This window comes from Ceratotherium simum, chromosome 4 (assembly GCF_057802395.1).
Source record: "Ceratotherium simum simum isolate JZ-2026a chromosome 4, ASM5780239v1, whole genome shotgun sequence".
Taxonomy (NCBI): domain Eukaryota; kingdom Metazoa; phylum Chordata; class Mammalia; order Perissodactyla; family Rhinocerotidae; genus Ceratotherium; species Ceratotherium simum.
This window is the reverse complement of record NC_141903.1, coordinates 27,928,066-27,947,452: the sequence shown is the minus strand read 5'-3', so window position 1 is coordinate 27,947,452 and position 19,387 is coordinate 27,928,066. Positions and strand designations below refer to the sequence as shown.

Here is a 19,387-nt window from a genome sequence, read left to right as displayed (position 1 = left end):
TTTAAATCCTGTGTTTCCCCAATCCTGCTACGTAATTTTAGACTCTTCAAACATATCCTGCTACTGTGCTAAATTGATACTGCCTAAAGTCTGACTCTTCTAAGCATATTTCATTTTAAATAGAGTACATTTTAATTTTTGATGAGCTGCAGGGTTTTTTTAGATTTTTAGGGTTATCAAACATCTTGAATCCTATAGAAAATATTACAACGTAGTAGTTTGAAGTTTGTATTTTAAAGTCTGTTTCCAACTTGCTCCACTCAGGTTGCCACAAACTCAAGACGATGAGGTCATTTTCTCGCCAGTTACATGTCACATCTACTTCACCAGCCAATTTGTCCATGTTGGTCAGAATTAGGTCCAAAGCAGCAATTTCCCTGGTTGCTTCCTCTGTTTTCTGGGAAACAAAATTGCCTGCCGGGCAAGTCAAGAACTTGTCAGATACTTGGGTTTTAGCTCAGTGAGATGTTCTATTAGTCTGGACTTTTTAGGTGGCAGAAACCCAACGCAGATGACATTAGGCAAAAGGAGTTGATCAGCTCACAGAACTTAGAAGTTTCGAGGAGCAGCACAACTGGGTTGAGGGGCCCACGGGGTCAGCAGGTGGTTCCTCTCCCTGCTGCTCTCTGTGTGTGACCTCACACTCTCCCTGCCCCAAACTGTCTGCCTCTGTGTTGAGGGAAGGAGGGCACAGCCAGCTCCTGCCCACATAGGCACAGAGGGGCAGCATTCCCTGCATAGTTCAGCAGAGAAGTCTAGGAGAGACTCAGAGGAGCGTGCCCACACCCAGGCCAGGGCTGGGAGATAGAAATGGACAGGCGGGCAAGACATCTAAGCTCCCTAAACCCCAATTTCCCCATTTGAAAACAGGGATAACGATAGGCCCCACCTCACCTGGCTGTTATGAGGATTAAATGAGTGAAAACACGGGTAAGGCTTAGCACAGAGCCTGGCACCAGCAGCTCTGCCAGTATGAGCTTGGGATAAACACCCAGCAATGTAGAAGTGGCCATTCCCTGTGATGCCACACACTAATACATGCTGGCTACTGTCAATATCATCATCATTATTAATAACACTTAGCACAGGACTTGGCATATGTTAGTTATCATTATTATTTTTTATTTAAGTACTATTGTTATAAAGTATGTAGCGTAAGGCCTGGCACTCTGTAAATATTAGTGATAATAATACAATAAGATAATAAGAATACTTAGTGCCTGACATATACTAAGCACTCCATGCATTTTAATTACTGTCCTAACGGTTATCATCAGCAGTTATTATTTCCTGTGAATTACCAGGCACCTCGGTGCTGCCGACCTCCTCTCCTCGTCCTGCCTGATAGCCTCCATGGTAACCAGCTTCGTGGTAACTAAGCACTTTACTCCCTCAACCTCTTTATTAAGTTTCAAGCCCACTTGATCATGTCAGCTCCAGACAAACTGGTCTTTTCCATTTCTCCCATGTGCCCTCATCCCTGGGCACAGGCACAGCCTCCCAGAGGGGTGTACTGGCAGCCAAACCAGGCTTCTGTTTAGTGACTCCACCTGCACAGCCAGCCGCCTGCCTGCTGTGTGCCCCGGCTCACCCAGACCCCGGCTCTGGAGGAAGAGAGTAAACACTACCTCCCACTTCAAGTCTCTCTGTTCCTCCTTTCCCCTTCCCCAAAATAGATCCTGGAAAACAGGGGGTTTGGAGAAGGAGGGGAGATAATAATAACAACAACGATGATAAACAGTTCCATAGTGCCTACTCTAGGCAGACACTGTTCTAAGTGCTCTACACATATTAACTCATTAATCCTCACCACAAACACATAAGGCAGGTACTATTATCATCCCCATTTTATAGGAGGGGAAACTAAGGCACAGAGAAGTAACTGATTTGCTCTAGACCATGCAGCTAGTAACTGATGTAACCAGGATCCGAACCCCTTAAGAATATTACATTAAATAATGCATAGAGGGGCCGGCCCAGTGGCGTAGTGGTTAAGTTCATGTGCTCCACCTTGGTGGCACCGGGTTCTCAGGTCCGAATCCTGGGCACGGACCAACACACCACTCATCAAGCCCTGCTGTGATGGCATCCCATAGACAAAATAGAGGAAGATGGGCACAGATGTTAGCTCACTGCTCATCTTCCTCTTTTTGCTGAGGACAGAGGTTAGCTCAGAGTCAATCATCCTCACACACACAAAAATAATAATAATAATAATGCACAGAGTGTCTGATAAGTGGTGAAGATTTACTAATGCCCGAGATTATAATGATGATGATATTGTTGTTATAACCCGTCAGATGCAACAGAAGATCTCCTTCTGCCCCCTCCTGCTGAGTTTGGAACCCTTAGTAACAAGCGAAGAGCAGAGTATCCTGGGGTCTACAGAAGCAGTCCACCCGCTGAGGGGGAGGGGGCTAGTTTTAATTGAGATAAAATTCACATAACATAAAATTAACCATTTTAAAGTGTACAATTCAGTAGCTTTTAGTACATTCACAATGCTGGGCAACCATCACCTCTATCTAGTTCCAAAACATTTTCATCACCCCAAAAGAAAACCCATACCCATTAAGTGGTTGTTCCCCATTCTCCCTCCCCCAGCTCCTGGCCACCACCAATCTGCTATCTCTATAAATTTACCTATTTTGGGTATTTCGTATAGATGGAATCATACAATATGTGGGCTTTTGTATCTGGTTTCTTTCACTTAATGTAATGTTTTCTAGATTCATCTGTGTTGTAACATGTATCAGTGTTTCATTCCTTTTTATGGCTGAATAATATTCCATTGTATGGATATACCAGATTTGTTTATCCAGGCAGGGAATTTTTTTTTCTTTTTTTTTTTATTGTGGTTACATTGGTTTATAACATTATATAAATTTCAGATGTACATCATTATACTTCTATTTATGCATGCATTACATCACGTTCCCCACCCAAAGACGAATTACAGTCCATCACCACACTAATGTGCCTAATCATCCCTTTTGCCCTCCTCCCTCCCCTTTTCCCCTCTGGTAACCACCAATACAATCTCTGTCTCTGTGTTTGTTTATTGTTGTTTTCATCTTCTACTTATGAGTGAGATCATACGGTATTTGACTTTCTCCCTCTGACTTACTTCACTTAATATAATACCCTCAGGGTTCATCCATGTTGTCACAAATAGCTGGATTTTGTCATTTCTTATGGCTGAGTAGTATTCCATTGTGTATATATACCACATCTTCTTTATCCATTCGTCCCTTGATGGGCATTTAGGTTGCTTCCAAGCCTTGGCTATTGTGAATAATGCTGCAGTGAACACAAGGGTGCATGTATCTTTATGCCTTGGTGTTTTCATGTTTTTTGGATAAATATCCAGCAGTGGAATAGCCGGATCATACGGTAGTTCTATTCTTAACTTTTTGAGGAATCTCCACACTGTTTTCCATAGTGGCTGCACCAGTTTGCACTCCCATCAGCAGTGTATGAGAGTTCCCTTCTCTCCACATCCTCTCCAAAACTTGTTGTTTCCTGTGTTGTTAATTATAGCTATTCTGACGGGCATGAGGTGATATCTCACTGTAGTTTTGATTTGCATTTCCCTGATAGTTAATGATGTTGATCATCTTTTCATATGCCTGTTGGCCATCTGTATATCTTCTTTAGAGAAATGTCTGTTCAGGTCTTTTGCCCATTTTTTAATTGGGTTGTTAGTTTTTTTATTGTTGAGATGTATGAGTTCTTCAGGCAGGGATTTTAAAGGAGCCATTCCAAGGTCCTAGCAAGTCTGTGTCACAAAAGTAGTGCTGCTGACCTAAAGGCAGAACTCTGAAAAACCTTACCTGCTATGGTCAACAGAAATCCAGAGAAGAAACCTGCTATAAGAGAACACCCTGGCCCGGATCAGGGGTTGAAACTCAAATGCCTGCTTAAATGAGGGAGAAGGACCAGAGGCAGACAACAGCGAGGGTCACTGGCCACCTGTAGGGTCTAAAAGCATTCATATTCAAAAATACTTGAAAAACACTGTGCTGGCCAAATAGAATATATTCGGGTGGGCCAGTTTCAGTCACTATTGTGTTTGTAACCCTGGCTGGGCATTCTGGAAGACTATGGCACCAACTCCAGCTTTGGCATTAAAGTCTCTACTCATGCAAAAAAAAAAAAAGAGTGTTGGCAAGTTGAATTTCAAGGTCCAGCAGAGAGGTGAGTGGGTTCCAAAACATTCAATAAGCCCCAAATGTTACAGGTGTGGGGTGTGCTGTGACCAGTCAGAGAGATAAGACTGAATGCTGACTCAGCTAAGGATTAAAAACAGCCTTAATACCAGGCTGGGGGACAGTTTTGGAGATTTAGATCTCTGTCTCTGAGTCAGCCGATACAGAAATAGCTAATCCTTCGCTTCCATAGCTTTACAGGAGAACCTGGAATTGTGGTGACACTCTCAGACGATGAGAGCGTGACTCATGGAACCAGGAGTCTAACAAGCAAAAAATGTTGAATTCTTGCTGGGAATTATAGAGTTCTGTCTTGTAAAGTTGGATTCTTTATCCCATGACGTTCCAAGGGAACACATTGGGCCTGTTAACTGGTATTTAGCCATGTGGTTCTCCAATTGAGTCATAAATCACCAGGAGAGCTTGTTAAAACCACAGAATCCCGGGCCCCACCCCCAGGAAGTTGACTTCAAGGGCTCTGTGGGGGGCCCAGTAATCTGCATTTACCAGGCTACTGGACAGGTGGTCCACAGGTCACACTTTGATAAACTCTAGTCTAGTGGATATTGTTATAGACACTCAATCTAGAATTGTAGCTGTCAAATCAGAGTCTGAATTATATCACTTATCCAAATCTCTGAGCCCAGCTTAGAGAATTCAACTGGCCTAAAAGAGAATATCGTGTTTCTTTTGTTTATTCATTCACTCAATGAGCATTTATTAAGACTCTGCAGTCCCTACAGCTATATCTGTAGATAAGACAGATTTGAATCCCACTCCTTATAGAACTTACATTCCAGGGTCGGCCCCGTGGCTTAGTGGTTAGGTGCGCGCACTCCGCTGCTGGCGGCCCGGGAGCGCACCAATGCACCGCTTCTCCGGCCATGCTGAGGCCCACATACAGCAACTGGAAGGATGTGCAACTATGACATACAACTATCTACTGGAGCTTTGGGGGAAAAATAAATAAATAAAATTATTAAAAAAAAAAAAAAAAAAGAACTTACATTCCAGTCAAGATCATTGGATGGAGCAAATAATTATTTTTTCTGTACAGAGAAGTCTGTTAGGATAGAAACATAGACTCTCTAAGGGTTGGGGGGGATAGCAAATGTCCTTTAGTGTAACTACCATATGATACATCTCCTCTACAATATCCCTGCTCAGCATTTATCCACCCAATGTGTACTTAAATACTTCCAGGGACAGGGAGCTCACTCTCAGAATAAACCCATCCAATCCTCAAACATTAATTTTCCTTTCCTGAAACTTCTGCCCTTTAATCCTTGTTCTACTTTACAAGATATGCAGAACACGTTAACCCCTCTTCCCACAGAGAGGCATGCAAATATTCAAAAACCGTTTTCATCATTCTGTTAAGTTGTCCCTTCTCCATGGTGAAGACCCTGCCTTATGGCCTAGTTTGGGGTCTCCTCTCCATCCTGGTTACCATCATCCTCCAGGTGCATATCAGCCTGAGTCCTTTTTTTTCAAATACAAAGGTGGGATCCAATCAGTCAATCATTCATTTCTTTATTAAACACATGTGAGCCAGGTACTGTTCTAGGCTCTGAGGATAAAGCCCACAGAAGAGAATAACCTTCTTCACTCTGGATGTTGCCTTTCTGTCAATGTCACCGTGTTGAGTTACTGACTGATGGCAGAAGCTCAGCAGACCATATTTCATAGGGGTCTTCATGAACAAATCACCTTTTCTTACCTTCATTTACCTAAGTTTATTGCTAACTACCAATGAATTCCTTTCTTCTTTAATTTAAATGATATACTGCCAACTCCCAAACTTCTGAATTTTTTTCATTTCTAATTATATTTTCTTTCTCATATTTGATTCTCCCCCCTCACTTATATAAACCTGCTTTCCTGTATGCAGAGTGCTGAAGCTATTTGTAGCTCAGCTTTATTTCAGAACAGATCTGTCAATGGCTTGGAGAGACCATCTCATCTGACCCTTCGCTTTACACATCATTTCCTTCCATGAGAACTTCTGCCTGACCCTTTACCTTTCTTATGCCTCTTGAACTTAGTCTCATGACCTTCTTAGACATCTGTGTCCACCTCGTCCATTTCCTCCAGTGACCTGTAACATGTGCTTCCTGCCAGAGCCGCAGTGGTAAACAACTCCTGGTCGATTCAGTCAGCAACTCAGAGAGGAGCCGGAAATGCCCTCTCTAATAACTCCCCAAAGCAAGGATCCCCACCCACCACTTGATGGTGGACACACCCTACATTGCTGGGATCAAGCCGCAGACCTGGAGTCCCTCTACTGGGCTCTGAGAGCCACTGCACTTTACATTAGAAGGAATTACACTCGTGTTGAATTATTAGGAACACCCAAGAATGTCAGCAAACAAGATTCAAAGATCCCTATCTCACAAATGACAAAACTGGCCAAGAATTAGAATTTTGGAGACAAGAATAATCTCCAAGACCATCCAAATCACACCTCGTTGTTATTCAGATGAAGAAACTGGGACCCATACAGAGGATATGTTAGGGGCCAAGCAGGGAGAAGAACCCAGCGCTCCTTACTTCGGACCCACCCTCTCCCCACCATGCTTTTGCTCTAATTGTTCAACCTTATACCACTCCCCCTGTCGCTTAGCCAGTATTCCAGTCCTAGGGGTTCCAGGCAACAAACCATAATGGAAAATATATCCCAAAAACAAAGTCAGACAAACAAATGCCATCTGGGGTGCTCAGGAATCTAGCCATTTGCTGGCTCCTTTCCTTTTAGGGCTGGTTACAAGAGAAATGGCACCAGAGGGATAATATGTTCCTATTTTTCCTTCTAATCCAGGACACCTGTCCCTTCTTTGGGGAATGTGTAATATTTGGGGCTTCTTCTCAACATGTGACCAGCCACCTGTTGCTCATGCTCATGCCTTTCCAAATTGGCCTCTCGGGTTTGGGGCCAGCCAACTGGACCCCCACCCCCACCCCCCTGCCACAGTAAATGTGGGCATTTGCAATATCCTAAATTTGAAGAGTCTGGAGTCTCTTAGGAATTAGCAGGTCAAGACAGTGCTCTCAAGCAGAATATACACCATGACACTGCCTCCCCTTAAATGTGATAGCTCTGGTAGACTGTCATGAGTCTTTGAAGAGAAAGAAGGCTGGAGGTCAGCATGGTCTGTCACTTTATTTCACCTCCACTGCCATTCATTCATTCAACAAATATTTATTGACCACCTGCCATGTGTCACTCACTGCCAATCGTCCACTCATCTATTCACCCCACAAACATGTACGAGGCCTCTGCTGAGAGCAAGGGCCCATACTGGATGCTGTGGGAGATCCAGGAATGAATAAAACTCAACCCCTGCCCAGAGGAACTCCTACTTTAGTCGTGATGATAAATCCACAAGCTACTGTGATTTACGATCATATGTGTTGAGAGAGATGCAAAAAACTATGGATCGCAGAGGAGAGAGAAGTCACTCCCAGCTGGCAGGTAAGAAAGTTTGCAAGATGATGCCGTGTGAGACCTGGACCTTCAGGAATGGGTAGGATTTGGACAGGCAGAAAGAGTGCTTGGGTAGTTGAATTGATGTAGCAGCAGAGAGCCGGGAAAACCAGTGGGTCCTCCTGGCTGCTGTGTCGGCACGTATGCTGCAGAGGGAGTAAGTGGAGGTGGAGGATAGGGAGAGACTCCGAAAGCTGGTAGGTGTGAAAGGTCTGAGCCTTTGCTATTTTCCTGGCCCCTTAGGTTCTGAGGTTTGGCACCCCATCTGCAAACAGGCAGCCCGGGCAGAGAAGAAGTTAAAGGTAAGCAAGCTGGTAGCGGTACCAGACCAGCTACTTTTTGCCACAGATCAGGGGCACTGTGCTTTAGTGGAGAGTCATTCCTTAGTGTGCGCACTTCCAAATGTGAGCCTGTATCCTTCAATTTCCTTGAAGGGAACACTTGCCTCCTGGGGCTTTTGAGGGGATAAAGACATTGGATGTGAGAGCACTTTGAAAACTGTAAAGCACTATATTCATGTGAGTTTTTAGTGTTTCTGGGGTGAGGCTATGCTCTCACCATTGCTTACCCAGATGGCGGCCTCTCTGAGGTGTTCATGCCATGGTTTTTCCCCAGCCTAAGGTTGTTTATTAATAATAATAGTTAACATTGTCACAGGAATTGACAGTTTGCAAAGCAACTTCACAGCCACTGTCTGATTTGATTTCTTTAACCCCACGGGGCAGATAGGGCAAGGAATTTTATCTTCTCTTTGCTTGTGAGAAAACCAAGGTCTAAAGAGGGTGGTGATTTGCCCACGGTCATGAAGCGGGCGGAAGCACTGGACCAGCTGCGGTCCTTCGTCCCTCTGAATTACTATACTCTGACAAGTACCAGGAAGCCCTGTGAAGCTGGGTTCTCAATCCAAGGATGGCAGGGAGGGGCACAGCTCCTAGGTCCTTGATGCTGTGGAGGGGAGACCTGGGGTGTGCGCTGGGGGCCACTCGCTGATTTCCAAAGTGCCTCTATACTCTGGCCCGGGATATCAACTTGGCCCCTTAGGACTGTATTAAAAGTTACCTGCCAGAGTCTCAACTAAAAACACACCTGTGCCATTTCTGACCAGCTGGTTAAACGTTGTCTCCTTTGCCATCTCATCCACCTAATGGAAGTTTTGCCAAAGAGCTGGTTTATTAATGTATAATTTTTTTGAGCTGTGAGTTTTTTTCTGTTTCTTCCAAGGCCTCTCCTATTTAAGGTGTAAGGAGACCTATTGTCCTTTTCTTCCTCAATTTTCTCCTTTTTGGTGGCATTTCTCAAGTTTCAGTTATCCTTCTACAACCCTGATTGTTTTGGCTATTTCTGTGTGCCACCTGTATCGTTACATACTTACTATTTTTCTTTAAATGAACTCATGACTTTTTACTTAACTAAACTAATTTTAAAATAAAACTTTATATCACCAAGTGGAAAATCAGTATTACTTGCTATAAATAGAAAGTAACCATAAAATATATTCAATGAAAATAGAATAATTCTTAAGAATAAATCTTAGAAATTCTAGCTAGATCATGTTGCCTGCACTCTGTTAAAAAAAGGGAAATTAGCAAATGGTGAGAAAGTTGCTGAAATGTATTAGCACCAAATTAAGACTTCCTCCTTGATCTAACCAAGAGGATTGAAATAGAATTTTACATTTTACTCTCTCATTCTCCCGCTCAGTATTATCAAACGTTCCACCTAAATTCATCTTCCCAGAGCCACACTAGATCACGATCCACAGTTTGGAAAATACTGCTATACAGCCCCACTTAGAATGCCTTAAATTATAGGATGAGAGGTCTGGAAGGGAATTTAGCAGTCTTTAAGACCAGTCCCTTCATTTTACAGATCAGGAAGCCAAGATCCCTAAAATCGTAGTTCACTAGTGGTCCTTGGTTCCCAATCTGTTTACTTTTTAACCACGACATCCTGCCACTCTCTTAGATGCTCGAAGATTGACGTAGTGTCTGCTAAGGGAGCCATTTCCATCATTGCCATTGTTCAGAAAAAGATTTTTTAAGTTTGTCACTTAGGTTGAAGTCAATTTGCAATGGATACACTCTAAAGAATGCAATTACATGAAGTTTAACCTACTTTTACATTTTTTGTAAACAAACTGCTAAGGAATGAGTATTAACCAATTTTATTCATTTAAAGTAAATACATCATTAACTGAGATAACCCAAAATGAAGAGTTTTATGAGTAACTTCGTATCTAAAAGGCCAATTACAAATATGTAAAACACAAATCCATGTTCTATCCAACAACCCAAAGTCCTGTGCATTTTGGATTTCATTCACACTAGATATTAATTAAAAAGGCAGAAAATAAAGAGAAAGTACAGAAATAACCAGAGAGTGCTTTTAACAGTATTGCTAATGTTCCCTGAAGAGCTGGTTCTTATACTCCCATCTCCTCCTCCCCACGAAGTTGGAGTGCAGCTTCTCACCCCTCCGTCTCCATCTCTCCCACAGCATAGGCGGACGTCCGAAACTTCCATCTCACCCCCTGGATCCAGCATTGGGTCACCCAACCGAGTCATCTGCGTATGTATTACTTTTAGTCACCAAAAGGCCTTTCTTATCCCCTAGCCTGGTATCTAAAGAGTTTCTAAGGACAGTCAAAGAGATCTGTCAAGTTTTCATCCAAATGGTGTCTGGTGTGTGCCTGTCATGTGCTAGGTCTGTGCTAGGTCCTGAGGATGCAGTAGGGTACAGGGAGGACGTGGACCCTGCCCTTATGGAGCACACAGCCTAGTAAACAGAGTCACAGGGATAATATCATTCAATGGGAGCAGGAGAAGAAAAGTGCAGTGACAGCAAGAGTCCTTGACAAGCTCTGAAACCATGCAGTGTGCCTCCTTCCCCATTATTTAACTGAGACAAGGGCAGGATAAAAATTTGGGATCAGAGTGGTATTCAGAGTGGGTATTGGGTAGGACGTCGCTGTGGAGATAGTGGTGTGTGATAAAGAGGCAGAAATGAGGAGGAAGCCATATGACTGTGGAAACATGGCCATAAAGGATTTGCAAGCATAAAGAAGAGCTTCCTAATCAGGTGAGAAGTCCGGGGATGGAGTAGACCATGTGCATGTGTCTGAGCTCCCATCCCCAGGGCATTCAAACACAGAGACACTCATCATTTGCAGGGATGTGGCAGAAGGGACAAGAGTTAAGTTAGATGACCTCAGAGGTCCCTTGGATATGTGATTCATTCATTCATTCATTCAACAAATGCATGCTGTGTGTCTACTCTGTGCTAAGTGCTGGGCTCTGTGCTGGGGAACAGGAGGTAAACTGCACCGACCTGCTGCTTGTCCTCCTAACATTGAATACATAACTCCATGGAAAATCAGCTGCAGTTCTGATAAGTGCTAAGAAGAAAAAGTGCAGGGTGCTCTGATGATGCTACGGATGAACAGAGGGACTTGACAGTCTAGGACCAGTTGGGAGAAGAATCCTGAGGAAGAAACATTTAAGCTCAAACCTGAGACATAAACAGAAGTAAGCTGAAGAAGGTGGGGGAGGCAGAGCCAGGGAGGACTGAGATGAGCAGAGGAGGAACTGACAGTAAGCAAACCTCAATCTGACTGACTCTGGACTGTTCCAGCCTTCCTCAAGTCAAAGGAGCCAAGAAGACCAGAAATGTGGGGGAAATGGTCTAGAGCAGGAAATCCATTCCTAATAAAAAGCTCTAGATGTAGTCTCCAAACCAGCCAGCCCTGGGTGGCCCTGACCACCATTGCTAGATAATTATTTTACTCCAAATCCGCATCCAGTTTCCTCCTTAATCCCTGGGTAATGCCCATTGATGGAACAGTTTCCTTTCCTTTCTTCCTCTGTTCAAATGAAAAAAAGACATAAGAGTTACTGTTGACTGCAACTTCAATATGGGTCAATACTGCCATGTGGCTCCCACAAAAGACAAGCAACTTTGATCACAGGCTGTACTCATTGAAGATTCCATTCCAGAACAAGATAGATAGTCCCCCTGATGCTACGAACAGAGCCAGACCACAGCAGGATTAATGAGCTTAGTTTCAAGGCCTACACCGTGAGAAGGTTATTGACAACCGTGAGCATGTCTCCAGAAGGGAGTTACCAGGATATGCAAGCTCAGGATATATACAGCTGCCCTGTATGCCTTTAATGCCTAGCTGGTCTCCCCTGCTACTGAGGAGCCTCGCTAACCTTTGTGAAATAAGTGAGGCCCTGATGTTCACCCTGGAGTGCTGGAGAAAAATGAAGGAGCAGCTCGAATACAGATGAACAAGAGCAGTCGGGGACACCTGCCATCGTTCCCTCCAGCTGGGGCTTATCCCCTGAGATCAGTTACCCCTCGCAACCCAGCATAGGCTTGTGTCTCCTCTTCTCTTCCGCCCTGCTCTCCCCTCAGTGGCGCCCCACCTCCGGCTGCTCTGGCGTATGACTGCACCTGTCACGTGAGCCATATTTTAAGTCACACCATTCCAAATGTGGCTTCCAAATTCAGGAAAGAATCCACCCAACCACTTTTGGGACACGCAATAACAGACAGAAACATACAGTATTGGTTTAATTTTCATAAATACTGAGGTTTGGTATGAAAATAGAATTATCAGTGAACCTGGAAGGGGCAGGTTCTTTCAAACTTGGCTCCATCCCCTACTGAATCATCTTGACTTCGACCAGCCCCACATGTTCTCTTCCTTCCTTCCTGGCTGATTATGGTAGGATGCCTCTGTTCAATCACTGCGCCTCCAGACCTAAGGTTTGTTTATAACCCTGTAAACAAGGCAGCTATGGGAAGAAATATAAATTTAGTATTTTTGAGGTTTAGAATCAAGTGCCAAGATGAATACTGATGGGTCGAGACAAGTTCTAAAGATCCCAAGAGCTCTCAAGGTCAAGATCTAACAACCCAGGACAAAAGTCAGCAGTGACTTCAGCAGGTGGACTGTCCTAATAAGGTCTGCTTTACCCACACACCCCAAAATTGATACAGATGTGGGCATCTGACCTGGACAGGCTCTGGCAGAAATGAGATGGCACACCTCAAAGGGTTTAACTGAGGAGGGTTTGGGGAAGGGACCATTTATAGAGGTGTGGGCAGGGTTAGGGGGCCCACAAGACATAATGTGGCATCCAGGGACTACAACAGCAGGAAGTTGTCACCACCCTAGGCCTAAAGGGAACAGCTGGCAAGAGCTGGAGCTGTGAAAGAGCAGCCCCAGATGGATGGGTGCCGTGCCCACGACGGCCGGGCAGGGCAGGTGCAGGGGGCACAAGTACACAGCCTCTCTCTTCACTCACCCCCAGTCTGCAGGTGCCCCCATTGGCCAAACCCATCTGTAAGCCAGGGAGCCTGTGACACAGTCCATGGGGCCTCAGAGCCCAGATCAGGGCAAAGAAGAGTGGACAGTGGGTCGAGGGGCAATGGAGAATGAACAGCACGGTGCCCAAACAGCAGTGGGATGGGACAGGGATGGAAGAGTGGAAAGACCTTGGGAAGTGTTTCAAATATCAACACTTATGAGGTCTTTATGAAAGTTGCTCTCTCTACAGTAGTCTTGGCCCTGAGACTTACCTGGCCCCTGAGGCACTGGGACAATATTAGGAGGAAAATACAGTCTCCCTGGATTCTCTATCCAGTGGCCTCTCTCTTAATTTACCTCACCTCAGGACCTTGTAAGCCACAGTAGTTACAGGGGCCGCAGATCCTGGCTGACCATAGCAGACACCAGGTGAACAGAAACAGAGGGATCAGCTGGAGGATGCAGACACGGAGAGGACATGGCTTCAGGAGCCACGAGACGTGGGCTGTCCCGTGCAAGGGGAAGCTGTCTTCTCATCCTTGCAGTTCTAGAGGGCTGAACTCAGGCAAAGTCAGGTAGTAGTAAGAGGCTTGTTTCAGTTTGATATAAGGAGCAGCTTTCTGCGTTCAGCCCTCTGACAATGTCAGACAGTGAACTCCCCGTCTTGGGATGCCAGGAGAGGCCACTGGTGAGGGCAGGCTCCCAGGTTAGACTGGCTGGGTTTGAATTCTAGTTTTGCTACTTATTAGCTGTGTGACTTTGAGTGATTTAATTGATTTCTCTGTGCCTGTTTCCTTATTCAAAAATGAGGATAATATTAGTACCTACTGTTAGAGTCGTGAGTTGTATAGGTTAATGGAGTTAATCCATATAAGGGACTTAGGATGGAGTCTGGCTCATACTAAGTGCCCACCAGATGTTAGCTAGTGTTTTACTATCACGATTAATTCTGTCTTTCCCATGTTCATCATCTTCTTCAATGATGCTGTGAATGGGGTGTCCTCATTCTGTGGGGTTGGAAGGCAGTCAGCACCCAGGCTGTGTAGTACAGACTGGATTCAAACCTGCTAGCTAAGTGATGCAAGTTGCAGAACCTTTTGAGCCTCATTTTCCTCGTCTGAAAACTAGGAATAACACTGACACTTCACAGAGGCCTCATGACATTTACAGGGGATAGTTCCTGTAAGCACAGGGCCTCACACCTGATAGGTGCTCAGTCAACGTTAGCCCTGTTGGAACGGATGGCCTCTAAGACCTGTCTTATTCTAACACTTGTGAGTCTTCTGTCCTGAGAGTTTGTTTTTAGTGGAAACTGGAGAAACTCGTTCCCCCTTTGCCTGCTTTTTGTTTCCTCTCTCCTTCCCTCTTATCTTTCTGCTTCTTTCCTGTCCATTGCCCTCTTCCCCAGGCTAAAGTGGATAATGAGATCCTTAATTACAAAGACCTGGCAGCTCTCCCCAAGGTCAAATCCATCTACGAGGTACAACGCCCCGACCTCATTTCCTACGAGCCTCATTCCAGATACACGTCCGACGAGCTGCTGGAGAGATGTGGCTACGGAGAGGTATGGCATCTCGCCTCTCTCTGGGGCTGCTGGAGGAGAGGGGGGCCCGTGGGGTCTCCAGCCCTCTCCATCTCAGACACTTTAGCCTCCACAGTGTTGGCCTCAACACTCTTTTAAACTGGAATTTATAGTCAACTTTTAAAGATCAAGAGACTCCCTCTGAAAATCTGACTTTTCTTGAAAAATCAGAGCTGGCGACCCTATACCGGTATTTCCACCATCTGGAGATGGGGAGCAGGGCCTCCTACAGGCAGGACATGGGCTCTCCACTTCTCCCAGTCCCCACCACTCCATGAGGACCCCAACATCGAAGCCAAGAACCTGTGACCACTTATCCCTGGAGCTGCTGTTTTTCTGCAAGTGGAGAAATTTTGTACATAGCCCACGGCCCTCCTCCCCTGCCGGGCTCGATGACCATGTGGTTTATAATCCCTGGTTAGGTAGGGTCTCTGGTTTCTGCACCTGGCCTTAAGCTCCTCTGCTCAGAGCAAGAGATACTTTTATAAAATTGCAGCATCAGATGCCATTTGAAATCAGTAAGAGGTTGCTGCACAAAAGAAAGTGTTCTCCAGTGAGGGCAGGGTGGCCACTACACTGGAGGTCCTGGCAGTCTGTATCCCAGAAGATTTCTCACTCCATCCCAGGCCCCTTGAACTGAGATCATTTGGAGCAAAAGGAGCCCTGGCCTGGGGGGCAGGGACCCAGGTTCTTGTCCCTGCCCCATCACTGTCCCCCTCCTCTCTAATGGGGTTCCATTTGCTTTGAGAGCCCAATGTGGAGATTCTCTGGGTTCTGGCCTCTGAAATGGACCAGCAGGGTCCATTAGGGGCCCACAGACCACAGCCAGCCCCCAGATGTGTTTTGTTTCACTCACAGAGTATCTTGTAAAAATGTAAATGAGTTGTCAACATTTAAACATTGGGAGATTTCACATAAGAATCTGCATTTCTGACTTGTCTTGGACACTCAAGAAGCTGTGTTAACGTTGGGCCGTTCCAGCCTGGCCTTGACCTGCTGGGGCCGAGCAGCCACTGCCCTCTGTAGACGGCACATTCCATCTCCGCTGCACCACCCACCGGCCCAACTCCCTCGGGGATGGCAGCGGCCTGGCCCTTGGTTGGCCCTACCTTTGGTCCCCTGTTCTGGGCACTGTCCTCATGAACCGCAGAGGTCATCAACAGGGAGAGGGACAGGGAAAGGTCGTGAAAGCCCTGAGCTTGCGGTGGAGAAGCCTGGGTCCAAGTGAGGACCCCACCACCTCCTCCCGGAGAGGCCCCGAGCCATCCTGTTCCCTCTCTGGGTCCTGGTTTTCCCATCTGTAAAAGGAGGACATAATCTCAGGTTTCCAGCTGCCTATCAGCACTGCTGATATTCTGGAACTCTGAGCGAAGCTGTTACCTGGAGAGGGAGGCCAAGGGGCACCTGCAGGGCTCTCTTTCTGAATCATTTAACCACTCTCCACCCCTCCCTCTCGCCCTCCTCTCTCTCCTTCTGCTCCTTCCACGACTGTCTTCAAACTCTTCACCTTTAAGTCGCTGGGAACATTATCTCCTTACTCCCAGGTAATGAAGCTGGTTTGGGGAGACCTTTTATATAATTGCGGCCCTTTATGTTGACCAAACAGACCCCTGATTTTACCCTCCCTCACCCACCAAGGGGCCAAGCCCTTGCCCAACCAGGGAGAGACGGGGAAACTTAGGAGCATGACCTGGAGGACGTGGCGGTGGCATAAAGGCTAGAAATGGTTGGGGGAGAAGCTGGTGTACCTTTCTACCCAGAAATGGCCTCCCTAATGCCTCTGTGATCCTTGGCCAGGATTCCAGGGACCTGATCCACTGGTTCCATTCAAGGGCCTGTGAGTGATGGCTAAGTCCCTGAAAATTCTCTGAAGCCTTCCTCAGGCTGTGCCTGTAACCCAGGAAGGGTCTCTGTATTCAGAAGGGCAGCACCATGCCTCAGCCCCTAGAATCCTGGATCCCCTGTCACTCCCCCTCATGCCTGCTAGACCCTTGGGCCACAGGCCCGCCCAGTTGCTGGCCTTGTTCACAGCCCCGCTTCCTCCCCCAGGACATCTACGAAAACCTGGACCTCCGGCAGAGACGGGCCTCCAGCCCGGGATACATCGACTCCCCCACCTACAGCCGGCAGGGCATGTCCCCCACCTTCTCCCGCTCGCCTCACCACTACTACCGCTCTGGTAAGGAAAGGGGAAGCCCCCAAAGGGACAGGAAAAACCAGGGGACAAGGCAGTGGCTTGATGTCCCTGGCTGCAGAGGCAGCACAGGGCTTCCCCGGGATCTCCGTCACAGTATGGCCCTGTGGAAGCCTATGGCCACCCAGGTGACCAGCTGTGCCTCACTGAGTCCCTGAAGATGCCCCTGGCAGGGGAAGAGGAGGGTATGTGGTCCTGAGAAGCATCAGGAAGGTGGGTGGTGAGCACAGGAGAGGGGAGTGGCAGGCAGCCCTGTGGCCCTGGCTGGAAGACCCCTCTGTCCGCATCCTTTGGCCTGCCCCATCCAGAGGACCAGGAACGGGGCTGTGGCCTGGCCTTCACCCTAGGGCCCAGCCCGACCCAGTCCAGTCGGGTTGTCCACAGCTGAGCTGAGGTTGGGGTGAAGCAGGCAGAGCAATTAAGGGAGGGGCCCCAGTGGGAAGGGGCGGGGAGCTAAGAAGGGCAAGACGCCTTTCTGAGGCTTGGTGGAGTTGATTCTTACAACCCACAACATCTGACTTTGGGGTGGAGCAAGAAAACAGGGTCAAGCCTGTTTCTGCAGATGCGGCGCATGCGAGCACAGCCCCTCCCCACCATCCCTGCTGTCATCACCTCACTGCTGCCTTGACCGCCACCGCGTTAATGCCTGTTTTCTCTGTGCCTCTGTTCTCTCTGGGGACCACTGCCTGCGTGCTCCAGGGCCCGAGAGTGGCCGGAGCTCTCCATACCATAGCCAGTTAGATGTGAGGTCCTCCACTCCGACCTCTTACCAGGCTCCCAAGCACTTTCACATCCCAGGTAGGCTGCCAGCCTGGAATTCCCAGCGTGGGTGCATGCTCCGTGGGGTCACCGGGCACCCTGCACCGGCATCAAGGAGAAGCCAGTTCCTGGGGACCCTCCCTAACCAGTCACCCACACTAACCTACCCTCCAGTCCCGACACGCCCGTGGGCTATAGTCCACCCATTTACAGACCCAGTGCTGATCACGACCACCAGGAAGCAGCCCAGGAAAGTGCCTCAAATGTCTGAGGGCCATGATGGGACGCGGCAGTAACCATGCTGAGGGCCACGGGCTTTTCATCAAAACTCTCGGGATTGAATCTCGATTCCACCGCTTATAAGCTCGTGACCTCGGGCCAGTTATTTTGCTTCCCTGAGCCTCTGTTGTTCCCTCTGTACAGCCAGGCACTGTTCTGGGCCCCGAGGTTGCAGATGTGCTCAGACCAGCCCAAATCCTGCCTTCATGGTGTTTATGTTTTAATGTGAGGAGAGAGAGAATAAATGAGTACACAAATAAGTAAAGGGATAATTCAGGTAATGATAGGGGCTTTAAACATAATAAAACAGAGTCTCATGGTAGAGTGACTGGGGTGGGGGAGGCTGGGCTAGGTGGAGTGGTCAGGAAGGGCTTCTTGGAGGAGGTGACACTGAAGCCAAAAGATGAGAAGGAGCCCACCATGGGAAGATCCCAGGGAAAAACATCCTGGGCAGAGAGAACAGCAAGTGCAAAGGCCCTGAAACACTAAACTAGCCAGGCAGGCCAGCATGGCTGGAGGAGGTGAGCATGAGGGAGAGTGATAGGAGATGAGAGGAAGGCAGGGACTAGGTGGCCTTGTAGGTGGGGATTGGACAAGGTCTCCCCCTGAGTTCCAGCAGGGCCAGGCCCAGAACCCAGTCTCCCCGCTCTGAGCTCAGGGTGTCAACCTTCACTCACGCGTCCCCGGAGCTCCTGCTGCTGTTGCATCTGTACCTTTCTCACCCACCCAGAAAGGTCCCATCCTGTCTGTTTTTGAGGGAAGGGGAGGGCAATAATGCTGAACTGTGGCCACAGCATTCTGGGGACTTGCACGTGGAATGAGGCGTGGCCGCTGGGTGGAGGCAGGGGACACCTTCCCGCATGGGATCCTGCTGAGCACGCGCCCGCCTTGTGCCTGCACGCCCGCCATTCAAGCCCCAGGTCCCTTCCTCAGCGCCATTTGAATCCATTCCTCTCCCCTCACCTTTCTTGGAACCTGATGGGATGAGGTTGGAAGTTCAGTTTTGGAAGAGGAAGTCCACCGGGGGAAAGAGGGGGACCCTTGGGAAACGTTGCTGACTGTCTTCTCTTCTGAGATCAAGTGACCGACTGCTGTCTCGTTTTCTCTGGTCTCTCTCTCTCTCTCCTCCCCACTGTCCCTCCCTGGTCTGTCTGGCAGCTGGAGAAAGTAACATCTACCGGAAACCCCCGATCTACAAACGGCATGGTACGGTCGGGGGCAGAGAGGGCTTGGCCAGGCAAGGGGAGGGGGCAGTTAACAGTCTGTGCAGATGGCTCTGCACGGGCCACCAGGAGGGACACGCACAAGGCTGCAACTTGGTCCTTCTTCTTGGCTGCCCCCCAATCACTCAAGGTGACATTGGGAAGGAGTTTGGTGTCATTTCAAAAGAGCAAGGAAGACCTCGTGTCCTCTAAATGCTTTCCCACCTCCTCCCCAGCCCCCCTTCCCTGCTGTCTGGTGTCCTAAATCCCATGGTCAGAGCAACCCTGGTCAAATGCACGTACCCCTGGGAGAGTCGCACTCCTGGCATTGATACTCAAACATTGACATTCATTAGAGTCACCTG

The 19,387-nt window shown here is 47.6% G+C and overlaps 1 protein-coding gene across 1 annotated transcript in view; it reads left to right on the top strand.

Annotated features, from left to right (window-relative positions):
* The window catches only part of ABLIM3 (actin binding LIM protein family member 3), a 110,538-nt gene that overhangs the window by 73,927 nt on the left and 17,224 nt on the right, over positions 1 to 19,387 (top strand). Inside the window, exons 9-15 of the mRNA XM_004428667.3 lie at positions 7,936 to 7,994; positions 10,189 to 10,260; positions 14,415 to 14,570; positions 16,103 to 16,132; positions 16,638 to 16,767; positions 17,482 to 17,580; positions 18,979 to 19,026. Of these exons, the coding sequence (XP_004428724.1) occupies positions 7,936 to 7,994; positions 10,189 to 10,260; positions 14,415 to 14,570; positions 16,103 to 16,132; positions 16,638 to 16,767; positions 17,482 to 17,580; positions 18,979 to 19,026 (594 nt within the window). The remainder of the gene's footprint in view (positions 1 to 7,935; positions 7,995 to 10,188; positions 10,261 to 14,414; positions 14,571 to 16,102; positions 16,133 to 16,637; positions 16,768 to 17,481; positions 17,581 to 18,978; positions 19,027 to 19,387) is intronic.